The sequence below is a fragment of the Pithys albifrons genome, chromosome 3, assembly GCF_047495875.1.
Source record: "Pithys albifrons albifrons isolate INPA30051 chromosome 3, PitAlb_v1, whole genome shotgun sequence".
In the NCBI taxonomy this organism is placed as follows: Eukaryota; Metazoa; Chordata; class Aves; order Passeriformes; family Thamnophilidae; genus Pithys; species Pithys albifrons.
The window spans coordinates 26,222,310-26,238,374 of NC_092460.1; the positions used below are offsets into that span (position 1 = coordinate 26,222,310).

General features: G+C 36.7%; 1 protein-coding gene across 1 annotated transcript in view; it reads right to left on the reverse strand.

The window, feature by feature from the left end:
* MYBPC1 (myosin binding protein C1) overlaps positions 1–12,279 on the reverse strand; it is a 45,276-nt gene extending 32,997 nt beyond the window's left edge. Inside the window, exons 1-8 of the mRNA XM_071550055.1 lie at positions 12,225–12,279; positions 11,831–11,866; positions 11,144–11,179; positions 7,474–7,578; positions 5,915–6,063; positions 5,441–5,558; positions 4,560–4,611; positions 2,925–2,981 (exon numbers count right to left, since the gene is read on the reverse strand). Coding sequence (XP_071406156.1) covers positions 2,925–2,981; positions 4,560–4,611; positions 5,441–5,558; positions 5,915–6,063; positions 7,474–7,578; positions 11,144–11,179; positions 11,831–11,866; positions 12,225–12,279 — 608 coding nt within the window. The remainder of the gene's footprint in view (positions 1–2,924; positions 2,982–4,559; positions 4,612–5,440; positions 5,559–5,914; positions 6,064–7,473; positions 7,579–11,143; positions 11,180–11,830; positions 11,867–12,224) is intronic.
* Positions 12,280–16,065: the final 3,786 nt, after the last annotated feature.

Below are 16,065 nucleotides of genomic sequence, written 5' to 3' on the forward strand. Positions count from 1 at the left end.
AGCTCAGAGTGACCTTCACACCTTACCTCACACTTCTTCAAGGCAGAATTTGGGTATAAGTTTTAATTTGGCCTTTTCTGATACAATCAGTTATGAGAATTTTGATATTGTTGCATTGCTTAGAAAAATAAATAGTTTGAAAAATGTAGTACTATAATAGCATGCAGACTAATCCCATTTAAAACAGTTTTATCTGCTGTAACTTGAGTGGAATCAGTTACAATTTATGATAACACCACTGAGAGCTGAGTCTGATCTGTACATTTCATAATTCTATAAAGATGCTGAATCCCTGTAACTGCTACTTCAGGTGATCGATGAAAGGACATTGATATACAAGGGAATTAATGTCTATTTATAGTTACACCAGTGCTTTTCAGCCTTACATAAAGTTGTCATATGGATAGGAACCGGAGATTTCCACACCAGCTTGGACGTGAAGGAGGGATCTGCATCTCAGCCTTAAGAGCAGGAAATGTTTTCAGTGCCCTGTGTGAGGCATCACCTTTTTATACAGAAGTTTCAATACCATGTTTACTACCTGCAACTCCAGGCTAAGATAGCCAATAAAGAGAAATATAATTATTTTCAGAATGGTAGTCATTAAGTGAGAGAACAAGGAAAGCATTCTAAACAAAATGATAATTTTTCAGATTGACAGCTTAGATCAAAAAATTGAACTTCAAGAATAATCCAGGAACTGGAGCAGAAATCTGGATTTTTCTTCCTGTAAATTCACTAGGATCAGACCAGTATCATTCTGATTTGATCTAGCTGGTTTAATAAATCACTACTTTTGAGAAGAGACTGAGAAAATAAAGTTTTGAGAAATAAAAAAAGACTGAGCTTTGCAGCAAGACATTGTTAGAGTTGAGCTCTATTCACTCTGACTGAGGACTTTCTCTGATATGTGCAGAAATAGCACTAGGGATACCTGAGAATCTGTGCATGGTTGGATGAGGACTTAAGGAAAAACACTTTGCTGTTTACGCCATGAGGTTTATTAATTTTCATAATGCATCAGTGTTTTTTTAAAAAGGAAGAAAGCTTCTCCCTGAAGAGTCTTTGAAATACTTACATTGCTATCTTAGAATTATTGTTAGAGTGTCTTAAAGAGTCCTTGGTATTTCCTAAGCAGACTCACCTTGCCACAAAATACTTTCAGATCTTTTACCTAAAAATGTGCATTTTGTTGAGATATGTACCTTTTTAAAAAAAAAAAAAGGTTCTAAATGTTTGAGTGTTTTTGAGATCTTGTGCCTGTTCATGCCATTACTGATCCATTGTGCTGACGAAGCATAACCAGTCGCAGAGTGGATTACTGAGATAAGAACTGATTTGTCTGCCTGCCAACCAGCACAAAATTAAAAATTGGCTAGTATATGGATTCTATGCATTCAAGGTTTTGGGTTTTTTTTTTTAAAAAACATGTTTCAAGTAGTATGCACCAAAAGTGAAAAGTTCTAGGTCTTTCCTTGGTCATACAAACATACAAAAGAGAAGGAATGCACCTCCAACATTGATTGTTCAAAAAATTGAAATGAAAACATGTATTTGTCTTCATAATAATGGATGTTAATATCCACACACATGGATATTAATATCCACACTGTTGCTTAATTAACAATTTTATTCAATTAAGCTCAGAAATATGAGGTTGCATTTCAGTGCCTGAAACAAGGTGATGCACCAATTTGACCAAGGTCAAATAATGGTGCTTAAAAATTAAACATTTGCTTTATCCATTAACCACACAGTAGGGATACTGTGTTTATATGGCTATACAGTATTTATCTTACAAAACATGTGAGTTCCTTGTTAGTGAAGTGATAACACCTCTTAAATCCCATTTCTCTTTCCACAAAAACAGCAAGACCTCTTACATGCAACTCTCATGTTGCTAATAAAATATCCCACAGGCAGTCAAGAACTGGCATGGTAAGCTGTATTAGTATGATAAAAAGTCAAACTGAAGATCCTAGTTAGGGATGAGAAGATTAAAAAACAAAGACCTGGTGGATTGGAATTGGTTCAGGTAATTCCTTCCCCGTTCACTTTAACCTTCAGCTTTTCCTGTTTGCTTTAGTTACTTAAATGCAATCCTCACCCTCAAAGCCAATGAACCTGTTGTGGAGTTCAAATGTAATTAATACTGCATATTGAGTTTTCCTCTTTCAGAGTAAGTGGTGGATGAGATAAAGGATCTAGTTCCTTTCCAGTTCTCTGTGGTTAGTGGCCATTGATTTTCATGGCATGTAGAATTCCTGAGATAAATTTTTAAAAATGGTGAATCAATTATCTTGTCATAACCTGGTAAAAGACTAAAGTGGGCTTAAGATCTGAAATGGCCAACCAGAGAAAAATGTGTCCAAGTTTTTCTCCATCAAAGCACTTAAATTGAATAAAACATGATTGAGCATTTGTGTGCACATATTGAAGCAAAAAGCTACAAAGAATTAATACCAATGACTGTGGCTTGAAAACAGGATATATGATTTTTAATATCAGGATGCCTATAAAATCAAATTAAAATGTACACAAAGAGATAAATTTAACCCTTACAGTTTTTTTGTTTTTGCACCAGACTCAATTTTCTGAACTGCTCATCCCTGTGTAGGAACCTTCCCCCCTCTGCCTTCCATGCAATCACAAAAGAAACAGCAAGTGAATTAAATGTTATTTGCCTCTTGAGGTTGTGGCTGTTTTTCCCAGTGCACTCAAACCTGAGGTTTCTTCTCTGCACACTTAAAGGTGAAATTAACTGAACATTTGCATACTATACTATGAGAATAATAGTTAGAAACATTAAAAAATGAAAGGTCAGAAAATTCTTAACAAGTTATTAATGCTACACCTGCCTCTTTCTGTGTGCTAACCTAATGGTTTGCAATCCACACCTGCTCACTGCATCACTTGGTTCTCACCTACGTTTCAGGAGACCACTAAAGTCAAGTTCCCCTGCATCCTCTTGTCCTTCACCGCTGTTATTAATAGAAAAAGATCAAATCTTTGTTTAATACAGGAAGACTTAGACAGCACACATTGCAAACAATCTACACATCTCATATACTCAACACTGTCTAGACACACAAATAGTTGTATAAAATCAACACAAACTTGTATCCTTTTTCACATGAATGATGTTTCCATAGACACTTGTGAAAAATAGCACAAAAGTTTGTATTGCTTCTTATTATACTTTGATGGCAAATTTTTGTAACTGCATACATAAATTTGCCAAGGTTTGTGTTAGATTTCAGTAACACAAACAAATGTGAGCTAGTCAACACAACCAGCTTTGTTTTTCATTTCTGTAGTGAACATCTATAAAAACAAAGGGCTTGTGCTGATCTTTTGCTGTGAATAAAAAACAAAGATTTGCATTGCTGAATGGTGCTCTTAACAATGCATAGCTGTGTCAAATACTGATTGCAAAGTGTTACACTTTAGATTTAGCCTTTCTCTAAATGAAGGAAGAAACCAGTTATAAAAAAGAAGAAACAGTACATAGTACATTTTTATAGACAAAAACATAGATCCATAAAGGTGCATTTCTTTCTATAATGTGACCTTAAGCAGGATTACCTTATCATACAGCACATACAGACAAAAGAAATGCCCTTAATATTTGTAAGAAGGGCAAAGTACTGCAAATCTTAACTGAAATGATGTCAATATTTCATCGGGATTTTGCATGCAAGGTATTACTTAGAAAATCAGAAAATACTCAGATACTTTCTTCTGCTTGGACAGAGTAGTTATTGCAGGGGATTTTTTAAATGTGCTAAAGAAAGGAATGCACCTTGGATGTAGTATCTTTTGCATTTTCTCCTTAAATTAAACCCCTCTATATAAAAGTAGGTACTTTTGAATCACAGCCTTACTAGTAAATTAACAAACTGCATTCATTTTCTGTTTGTAAAACATCTTCATTCTAAATATTTCTATACATTTCCTTATATATTTCATCATACAGAGATGAGATCTATACTGGTTAGAGTTGCTATATTTTATCAGAGAGGAAACAAAACTTAAGACACAATGCTTTATCTTACATTCTCGGTAATGTAATATTTGTTGTTTTTCCTTAATGATGGCCTTTATTGTTTACTGTACAATAACATAAAGACAAATCCTGTCTTCTTGAAATCAATGGGAATTTTCTCTCTGCTTTTAACTGGTACAGGATTGGGACCCAGAACTTTCATATCGTAGCTGACAGCTTTCAGAAAACATGCAGTAGAATATTTTAGGGCATGAAAGTACATTTTTAAAAAACTGCTAAAGATACCTATTTAACTGTGTTAAACATTGAATTTTTCCTTAAAGCAATGACACGGTAATTTCACACTAGAGTATTTAATATCATATGTACTATCTATGTGTTGTAACTATTTCATTCTACCAATACCAACTACCCTAAATCCCACTTCTTTTTTCCCCACATATTTACAAAATACATTTTTAAAAGTACTTGGTGCAATTGTCTGATGCAAGTTCTGTGCATGATATCAGTATCCATAACTGAGGAGCTTCGTGGCATCACTGTTTGAAGTTACCTTCTTTTGAAAGCAGATCTGATGTCAATGGATGGAGCAGCTTGGGAAGACTCTATGAAATAATGGTAATTCCAGAATTAAAAACATAATTTGAAATGCATGTTATTTATGTAATCGGTGTAATTTGGAACAGGAAATTTGTTCAGTTTCCTGATGAATGACCAGAATTTGTGCTTGCCCTTTAAGTTCTGATTAAGACATTAAGTTCTGATAAAAGCAAAGATGCTCAGTGCTAAGCTAAGTGCAATAAATGCATTTCTCTAAACTACTTTCTGCAGTTCTGCATAGAGATGCTTCTCTGATGTTTCTTTCCATTCCCCTTCCTACCTTATACACAGACTTTTTTGTCTTCCCATTTCCTGTGCTTTCTCTCCTGCTTGCATCTTGTACTTCTCTGTACACTCAGCATCAGAGAAAAGAGACAGTTTCCTCTACAGCTACAGACTCACATTGATACCCTGCTCAAGGAGGGATCCCCCTTGTGTGAATTCCCCATTTGTGCCAGCCTGAGTCAGATTAAATGGTTCTAATGCACCTAAATGGATGCGGCCAGGCTGGCCCCTGCCTTGCTGCCCTCTGCGTACACACACACAGGTGGCTCTGCCTCTTGGGCTGTCAGGCAGACGTCAAATGTCTTGAGGGCCAGATTTGAACTCAATCTTAGTTTTACCTGCCAGCTTTTCTAATTTTTGGACAAATGTTCCAAGTGCTATCTATCCCAATGCTCCTTTAAACAATAAATTACAGGCACTTAAGTCTCTGAGCTCTATGCTAACTTTAAGCATTACTTCATTTAAAGGGTCTGAACAAAATGCAGTGGCATTTCAAATTTTAAAAAAAGAAATCTTTATAAAGCTTTACAGACATGAGTGGAACCTTACCAGTGACTTCAAGGTCAAAAGAGCAGCTATCAAACTTGTCCTTGTAAGACACTTCACAGCGATAGTTCCCTGCATAGTTTTCCTTAGCTTTGATGATATGCATCTCAAATGTGTGAATCTAAAATTCAAACATAATTGTTCATTATGTTGGGAATACATTTGCACAAAGCATGAGTTAAAACATCAGTCATTCAGATCTGAACCAGTAGGAAAGAATAACTCAAATAATGGGTTCTGAAAAGAATTTGAAGCCCAGAAATGGCAATGGACAACTTTGATTTCCCCACCACAGTTTGTCCTGCACTGAGAGAGCAGAAAAGCCTCCTCCTGTGCAGGGTCAGAGACCATCACTGAAATCTGTGTGAGGAAACCAGGGTTAGAATCCACTGCTCTTGAACTTCTACCTCGTCTTAAACTGCTCTTTAGGCTGTCTTTGGAGCTTTGCCCCCATAAGAAGAAAAAGCAAAACCATACCTTAGTGTGACGCTCAAAGGACTCTTTCAGCTGCAGGTGCTTCCCTGCTTTACTGGCCAGGTCCATCCATTTGCCTTTAAACCACTTAACATTTGGCTTTCGGAGAAGATCTTTGGCTTCTACTTTGGCTATAAATGTAATATTCCCACCTTATAAAAAGAGGAGAGAATAATGCAGCTGTTGAGGAACATGTGGTTGGTCAGTTACATCTGTACGAGTTTCTTTCATTTCTGTTCCATTCAGTCTTCATGTGTTCTACCACAGCAGTCAGTCAGTTGGAGCCACACAGACTATGTAAGTACTGCAGTGATACAGACATTAATGATGCTGGGTCTGGAAGCTTTTCCACGTTAGTGTGGAGCTTGAGACACTGAGAAGCAAGATAATTTGAGGCAAAACTTCATGATCTCATGGGTGAATTCTTCCTAATATTTGAATTTTCATGCTCAAAAGAAGAAGAGGTGTTCCTAGGCTGCCATGCAGCTGTAACATAGATAAACTCCAGTCTGGAAAAGAAAGTCTGGAGCTGTTCATGCATTTTTATCATTAATTCTCTAAGCTAAGAAGGGAGAGGATAGAGTTTTCTCTAAGTAACAAATTGGGAATTGTAAAAGTTATATCAGTTTTCAAGAGACCACAGCGCAGCCCCTACTGACTTTCCATCCCAACATTCATCCATACGAGAATACAACCAACTCCTTATTTTCCAAATAAATCCTCCCCAGATACCCTTTACTACTCAGAAACTGGGAAAAATAATAGGTGTGAACAAAAAAACAAAATAAAAAATCACATCATCTGCCCATGTCCTTGTGCATCCAGTGAAATAATAGGTGTATTATGTAGCCTGTACTGAATTTCTCATCATTACTGCTACCCTTCTTAGGCCGCAGCCATCTGACCATGGCTCAGGAATACAGATTGGAAGTGAACCTCCTCACTGTCCCCATTCACTGTACTCTGGTTCACAGCACAGAAAGTCCTCACAATGCTTGAGCTGGACTCCTCTGGGGTGAAATTAAAACCAAAGATATGCTCTGGGAGTTTACCATCTGTGCTCCAACTGCTAATATATATGTAGACCACTGGACTAAACCAGAGCTAGTCCAGAGCAAATCCCCCAGAATGGTTACAGGTGGCAGTGGCTCCAATTAGGTTACTTGCTGATTTATGCAGAGCTGTGGGACAGAAAAGTTGACCTGGCAATCTCTAAGGTATGCTGCAGATCTTTGGGAAGATCTTTCTGATGTATCAAAAATAGTACAGCCAACAGCGTCAGAGTAACCAGTTCCCTTATCCAGAAACTACATCTCTTACCATTCTGCTCAGTAAACTGTTAAGAGTTTGAGCATGTCTTGAATAAAACAATTGGGGTTTGCTTCTCTCCATACAGTCATTTTTGCCTTCAGGGTGGAGTTCACATCCAACTAAATTCAGTGGCAGTACTTGCAGTTGAGGGCAGAAGTTGAGTGTCACAGGAATTGCACATACCTTTCCCAGCTCTGTCTCAACGTGTGTCTCTCTGGGAGTGGCTTTTGATTTTGTTTCTAAGCACTTACCAACACTCACTGTACCACTCTGAGGTTTTTCAACGAATAAAGTGGATCTTTGGGAGTCATCTCGTTTTTCTGACTCTTCTGGTGCTCCTTCTCCAAGAGACCATACTGAGATGCAGAGAAAAGGGGAAATATCAATGAGTGTGTTTTACTCTCTTCAAAGTACACTTACCTGAACTTACTAAACTCTCTAGCCCTATCACCTCTCTCTTCAGGTGTCCTGAAAGATATGTGATTTTTTTTCACACTGACATCCATTGCTTGGCTGTCACATTGTGTACAGCTCCTTCAAGAGCACTACCTCTGTGGTGAGAGAAAGTGAAACTATCAGGGAGGAAGAGAGGGGAACCTGATCAGCCAAGACAGGTACTGAGCAACTTGAGCCTTCAACCATGAGCGCTTTACAGAGGTGATGCACAAAGGTCAGCTCTTTGTTTTTCAGAATAGGCGGTGGTTCTGAAAATACAAACAGCTACAAGCAAGCACAAGAAAACCACATACGATGTATTGTTTCAGTAGGTCTCAAACCAAACCAAACCAAACCAAAGTCAATTGTACAAGCTGGTTCTTCCTCTTTGTCTGCAAAATAGGGCAGGTATGAAGCTTACTTCTGAACGTTGTTCTCTTCTACTGATGTCTTTAAGCAGAATCCTCTTTATTTTTAGGAAAATTCTCTGTAACTTTAGGGTCTGAGTCTTTAGGCAGAATACACTGTCCCTGGCCCTTCCTTTGATCTCTGTTGCAGATGGAAGCTGATGGTATCATTCTCACCTTTGATGCCTCTTTCAGTGTAATGGTATCAGGTGTGTTCGGCAGATGTTCAGTGTTAATGAGAAGCTTTTGTATTTTACTTCCTGCTTGGCAATTGAGGTGCTGAGCTCACATCTTTGGCACTCAGCTTGCAGTTCTGCGAGTCCTGAACTGAACTTTGCTCAAAACTGAGGTGAGGGCACCTCCCCAAGAGATCACCAGAGACCCCCAGAGGACCCAGGTAGGTGGTAACTATGTTAGATGGGTAGGCGTATGCAGATTTCAATGTATAAATTCTCTTGCTTCTTACTCCTTGGTGTGCTTGATTTGTGGAAAATTTCCACCTTGCACTAAAGTAAACAATAAATAAACAAGGGAGGAACTGGACACCACACACAGACCATTGTGATCAAGTGAATGCCACCTTTATTACACACTACACACAGTTTATATAGGGTTAAAGCTACGTACTATTGGCTAAATTGAACCTCACACCATATAACTGCAAATCTCCATTAGTTCTAATGCATATCTTACAAGTCCAATGTTTTGGTGAACTTATCCTAACTGTTTTTAGGAACAGCTCCAGTGTGCTGTGAGAAACTGAAGTTCTCATGAGAAGCCTCCAGGGAGTTGCTAACTCCTCCAAAGGTCTGGTGCAGCTGCAGCCTTGTTATTCTCAGCAGCTTTCAGTCTCACAGGGTCCTATATAGGTCAGAATTGCTCACTCTTGATTTTTCTGTACCAACATTGCACCATGTGTAGAATGTCTCTTTCCTAAACCCAACTCTTTGTCTGTTTTTAGGGAGTTCCTGAAATTGGCAACACTATCATGACAGAAGTAGAGAGTTTAGGGATCAGTCAATACCATATTCTGCCATGTGCTGGCTGATATTTTATGGAAAAAATAGTTTATCAGATAGAAATGATTGTGTCATATGTTCAGACATAGCACCTTCTCTTCTGGAAATTGGGATTTTGGAACTGAAAAGGAACAAGAGTAATGAGAGAAGCAGGAAATGAGTGGTCTCCCCAGGGCAGAGAACTGTACCAGCACAGCTGTGTGTTTCTGGCCTTTCGGCTCATCTGACCAGCCTTGGCTTTGTGCTATGCCTTTACATCTCGGGTAAATACATACAAGGGTGTGGTCAAAGCTGATTCCTAGCCAAAAAGGCAGGGACAGCAAGGCAGTGGATGCCTGTCTGTTAGCTGTTCGTTTTCTCCAGAGGCAAAGCACGTGTCTCACATTCTAAGTGAGAACTTGCAGCCCAAATGCCACATCTCCTTTTTGTGAGGATTTACCAACAGTGAGAGGGGAAAACTGAGTTTTGCCATAGTGGGACTCAAGAGCAGGGCAAATGTGGCAATGCACAGCTGTAATTAACAAAGGCTATCTGTCTCTTTAAAATCAGAGCTGCATCTCCCTTGTTTCCCTTGAACATTTGGTTGTTTCAGAAATGAAGGTAGCTTTTTATAGTTTATATAATGGCCCTTCAGTTTTAGTTTCCTGACTAGCATAAATAAGGAATCAGTCCCAAACTTCCCACTTAGTCAAACCCTGGTCTTCAAATTAAACGTTCCTTTCCCTGCTCAGTATATTTTGTAGAAACTCACTTGCCAGTAGTCAGAATTGTCTTTCTGTTATGTAGAAATTACTGCTGTGGGAACCTTTTTAAGTCACAGAAATTTCTATCACTCACAAATGCAACACTACTCACGACAACCATGGGAAAATGTAAACAAATTGGTTTTATTATCCTAGTCTATTAGGAATTTTAAAAATATATAGAAATTCTCGATAGCTTTGCTATAAAATCTTTGTCTTTCAGTCCTTCAGTCAATTGTGGGTGTTGTGCCTAACACCTCTCTATATGTCTGCTTGTACAATATTTCTCACAGGTAAAGACATTCATGTATATACACACATGTATATACACATATATAGAAACATAGAAACACATATATGAACTCACATACGCAGACATAAATGAACACAAATATATATAGATACATATCTATATATACTTTCTATATAATCTAAATGTTTAGATTATGCCAGAATTACATGGTAGTATATGGAAACAATGTCATAAGAAGTGAAGGTTACTGGTGGGAACAGAATGGAGTGATGACGCTCAGTATAGGACCTGGTCACGTGCAGTAACAAACCTAACATGCCACAGGGTGAAATGAAAAAGGAATATTAATAAATGGAAAGAGAATATTAATGAATGGGAAAAGCTTGCATAGAGTCATTAATTTCGTACCACATAAAAGAACACCTAAATATTATCATCACCTTTAGATATTAACATTTTCCTAATGATTAAACAAAGAGAACAGAAGGTGGGTGTGACGCTGGTTGAAGGGGCTGGCATAGTTGGCTATGCCAGGTCTATAACCATGGTTGAAGTACCTGCTGCTCAATTTGTTCCAGAGGCTGCAAATCCTGAAACCACAAAAGTGGGTGCAGTATGCGTTACCTGCCAGGGTAGGAAGAAAGAGGTTATGATTTTGCTAAGTTTTCCCCACCATCCTTTGAGGCGTGAGCAGAAGCCATTCTCTTACAGTCTCCTGGGACCCGTGGTGGGATTCAGGTAAGCCACTGTCACCCTGTAGGCTGAGGAGGAATGGAACAGCTATGTATCTATCTATACAGAAAAAGATATAGATAGATAGGTATGTATGTATGTGTGAAATACTGGTACATGTCCTGTCCTGTGCAGGAGGGCCTTCTCTCACTCCTGGTATAGCTGCTAAAAACCTACTTGCTCTGATACTTAGAAGCATTTGAACTGTTATAGTTGACTACTATCTAAACAATGAAAATAAAATAAAGTATAATCTTTAAGAAAAAAAGTATGAATAGTATTTTTATTATGTGATTTTGGAGCCTTTCATCATGTTTTTCAGGAGGTCTCACCTGAATCTTTTCTTTCCGCTGGCTTAGACATCCCATCTGAAAGGGAAGAGCAGTTTGGGTGATACCAGCTCAGAGCTCATGGCTTAACTGGCTTCAGGTCAGTGAGATTTGAAGAACATTGATCCTTCATGAAAGATAGACTAAATATTTAGGACCATATCAATGAGGAACTACTTGAATACCAGAAAATAATGAACCACTAAGAAAAAGAAGCAGAAATCTTCCCCTCTTTTCCCTAAATAACTAAATTAGTTTAATTCCTATTCAATATTTCCTTTTTAGTAGTTTGTATTTAGAGGGGTTACATAAGGCTGATTTTTTTTACCATGATTTGTGTAGTTCCCAGAAACAGGTGAATTTATCTTGTTCAATATTTATCTGAGGGAAAGAACTTTGAATTATTTAAATATTTATCTGGAATTCCTTTCACATCTGCTAACCGATATTTAATCTTCCACTGGTAAAAGTTCTACCAAAGACCTCAAGACAGGATTGGAAAGGGACTTATCTGACATAAAAGTCTTGTACCTCTGAACAGAGATTAATATAATGTAGGGCACTTCAAAAATTTTTCTCTTAAGTATTGTGTTTTGAGTTCAGTCCACTGGTTTGGACTCTTTCTTCATTAATAGTCAAGAGCAAAATACATACATACATACACACTCAAAGCACTATGACAGTCCTAACCTGCTGGTGGAGTACTAACTGAAGGGTCATCTTCATCTGTGAAAAGAAATACAAAGTACATAAAGAACCTGAAAGCACAGATGGTCATCTGCTTTAAAACAACTACATGAAAACATAAAACCTGCAAAAGAAAGGGAAAGAGATCACAATATTCATAAGCATTCACAATGGAAGCTTCAAACTGATGAGGAAAGCTTTGCATAATTCAGTAGCTGAAATGGTAAACTGTAATGTTTCAAGCAAGTAAAAGAAAAATGAGATGTGGACTGTGATCTATTATTAAATCATGAGTTTATATGAAAGTTGCAGAGTGATTCTGTGTGTTAGAGATGTAATCCACAGTAAATACAAAAGAAAAAGCCACAATGAAGTGAAGGTCAATCACATATCTAACCTGAGGAAGATGCCATTTCTCTGGTGACCGTGTCTGCAATTAAAACGCGCACCATACGTGCATTCAGCATTAATAAATCAAGATATGCAGAAGTTAAAAATAGTCCCCTGTATTTATACCTTGTAACTTCTGTATTAGAATACTAATTTAAAATGCCAGGAATAAACAAATCATTTTTTCCCATGTTATAGGAGAATAATTTAAAATAAGGAAAGAACTATTGCCCTCATGCTGGATTTTCCTGTCAATCACACTAAAAGTTAACTGTTGTCGACATTAATCACTACAAGCAATTGCTAACCAAGTATTTTCAAATTTTTAATCACAGAGTGTACATACTTGTAGAAATCAAAAGCCTGAAAAACCACGAAACTGGCGTTAAATTGAAATATTGTAATCATGATTTTTAGAAAACCAGAATAAGATAAAGACTATTTTTACAGGTAAATTTTTGATCTTGACTAGAAAACTCACAGATCAGTTTCTTATAAAAATAAGCAAAAATTCTTAGTGTCTTAAAAGCCTAATAGTAGGGGAAAAAAAGAAAGGAAGAAAATTACCAATGTATCCTTTGAAAGGCAAGAATAAACCAGATACATTTAGGATTTAGTACATTGTAATATAAAGATGATACAGATGATATAAAGATAACACTAGTGATACTGATTTTTTTGGTTTGTTTAACCACTGAAGGCTAATTCAAAGTGTGTTAATAGAATTTAAGTACTTAGGTGTAACATTTTACTCATTCCTTTTTAATGTTTCATCAGACTTAATTTTTAAAATCTCCTGGGAGGAGGATGGGGGTTGCATAAGGTAAGCAACATGAAAGATTAATGTGTTATCTTACAAAAATCTTTTTTATTCATAGCAAAAAACCAAAAAGAAGTTCTTTTAATGGAAGAGTTCTCATGACCTGCATCATCCAATGCCATAAGCAGATGTTGTAGATGTTGATTTTCAGTAAAAGCACAGTAATGATAAAGTCTTATCAGGTGCTTTAACATACTGTGCCAGCAACTAATGCGAGGCTAATTAATTCCACTGGAAATCTTTCTCCATATTTCCTGAAAGCATAAGGTGTACTTTAATCTCTTTTTGTTAATAGTGTCACACTGTGATTGATGATGGCTCCAAGAGCCATCTGGCTGGAAAGAAATAATTAAGATCGGCATAAAACATTTGATGTGATGCATGCTACATGATTATGTGTGATAATCATATTATGAAAGGACCACTCTGATTTCTATTTTATTACATCATGTGAAAAACTAAGAAACCAAAATGTTGTTATTAGTTTTGCAGAGGGATTGCTGGGTTTTCTCCATGGTAATTATCATTTTTCCAACAAAATGTTAACATCAAAGACAAACAAGCAAGACACACAAACATTTCAGAATTATCAAAATGAAAGCCCAATTGAATGTATTAAAATGGAAAGAGTATGAAAACAATAGGATCATTTTGACAAATGGGTAATTATCAATCCATCAGTCCTTATATGTCAGGCTTCTAGGATGAAATGGTCCAACTACTGGTTAAACAGGTGCAAATCATTTGCTTTTTTGCTAATGAATGATTGTTTATATTGGCAATGAACGCTATTCAAAGATAAAAAATATCAGCAAAAATGACAGACATGTCAGTGAAACTATGACCATTAATTCACTATCCTTATCTTTTACAAGTAAACTTTTAATGGAATATATTTAGGAATCTGTTGCTTGACAAGAGCTTGGTATAAAGATCATAGGTTGATAAGGTGTATTACTCTTTATTTTTTTTGTCTATGGCACATTTACACTGAAAAATAGGATATTTATGGTTTTTTCCTTGTATCTGAATGATAACATTAACTGAGGACCAGGGTGAGCTTCATCAGGAGTCTTGTGGGACAAAAGAATTCTCCATATCTCAGAAGTTATTATTGTAAAACCTTTTTATACTCACAGTTAGTGTAACCCCAATAGTAAAATTTCTGAATACTGATACATAAAATGTAGAAAAATCTCAATTTTAGACCTACTTTTTCTTGATTTGAGACCTACCACACAAAGTAGCAGGTGTATGGAGGTGAAGTGATGAACAGGGAGAGACACTGTTTTGCAGCTGTAGGTGACTTAATTTATAATATAGCATTTATCTGTACTACTGCCCACTGGAGCCACTGTTCAGGGCTAAGGCAGGAGGCAGATAAACACTACACAGTGTGAACTTCATGGTGTATAATAAATACAGAGTAATTCAACCAACTGGCTGAATAATTTTGGTTTATGCTGAAATGACTGAACACAGTAAGACTAAGAGTTTCAAATTTAGTTGACTTTCAATTCCCCATCTGATTTTCAAAGGTTATTCAGCAATCCCATCAAGGGGACTTGGCACTTTGGAAAGGGTAAATGAAGTGCATTTGGAAATGGTAAATGAAGTCCTACAGCCATGGAAGTTTTAGTGGAGAAATGAATGGATAAATGCAACTTGGAAAAATGCAAGGGTGACACATGCGAACATTTTAGTAGATGGTTGGATGAAACCTAGAGAAAAGGTCTCAGTAAAACATGCAGAAATTTTAGTTGCTCTTTGAATGGCTGGATGGCACCTAAAAAAAGGAATGAGCAAATTGATATTAAAATTTTATTATTATTCCAGCACGTGGGAGCAAAATTATAAAAATATCAATCTGTATGGTAGTGCTAAAATTCAAAACAAAAGCATAAACATTTAAATTGAATGAATATAAGATAATGTAGAAAATTTGGAGGAATTTCTGCTGAATCACATTTTTTCTCTGAAAATAAAATGGATCATCATATATATCCTGAATGTTTACATCATTATTTCAGATATTTTATAATTACTTTATTCTATGAAAGAAAATTTTATGTCTACTGCTCTGAGCTACTAACTTACAGTGAAATAAACACAAGATACAAAGAATTTATCATAATCTTTGCCATTTCTTAACTTTACAGTGAATATAAAGGAACATAAATATGTAACTTCACATAGACAATAACTACTAAGAAGAAATAGAATAGTAAAACAGACACAGAGACAGTTATACACTATGTTCCTACCTTTGCTGTTAATTTTGTCTTAGAAATTAGGCGAGAAATTATGGACTATGGGATTTATATGAACTACCAAGTTTTCTTTCCTAGATGTCAGGTTCCAACACAGCCTGACTGTGCTGCAGCGGAGATCCATCCCAGGTTCCTACAGCTGTCTTGTAAATTATCAGCAAAGAGGTCAAAACTGCTGCCATATAGGTATTGAAGAATTGCTGTGGAATTCAGATATGAAATTGTTCCCATTCCCATTCAGGAAAGTACCCAAATCTGCTACTTCTGAAACTGTGGTAAGTTTTACAAACAACTTATACAAATCTAACCTTTAGCTGGTTCTGTCATCGTTTCCTTGCTGAACTGTTCATTTTCAAGTAGGGTACATGATTTTGGACAAACTGGAAGAATGGAACTTTTCCTCATTTTGTGACTTATGCTCACCATTAAAAAGATTTTCTTCTGACAGACAAACAAGAAGAAATCACTCTAAGAAAACATACTTTCCCTTACTTACTGATAGTCTGCAACAAACAAGAGCTGATAGGAACAATTGCACTATAACTAATTTTTTTCTTAAAAATGACTACTGAGTGTGTGGCAATGACATCTACACTGCTTTGCAGAGGGGCCAGTTTCCCTGGCACATGGCAGAAGGCCATCTACGTATTAGTATTCAGACTTTTACTGGAATTTTTACTGAGGCAGCAGCTGCCACCACAGACTGAAACTGGACACACTTTCCATACTAGGATGTCAAGCTATTTTTTTGGGTAGTA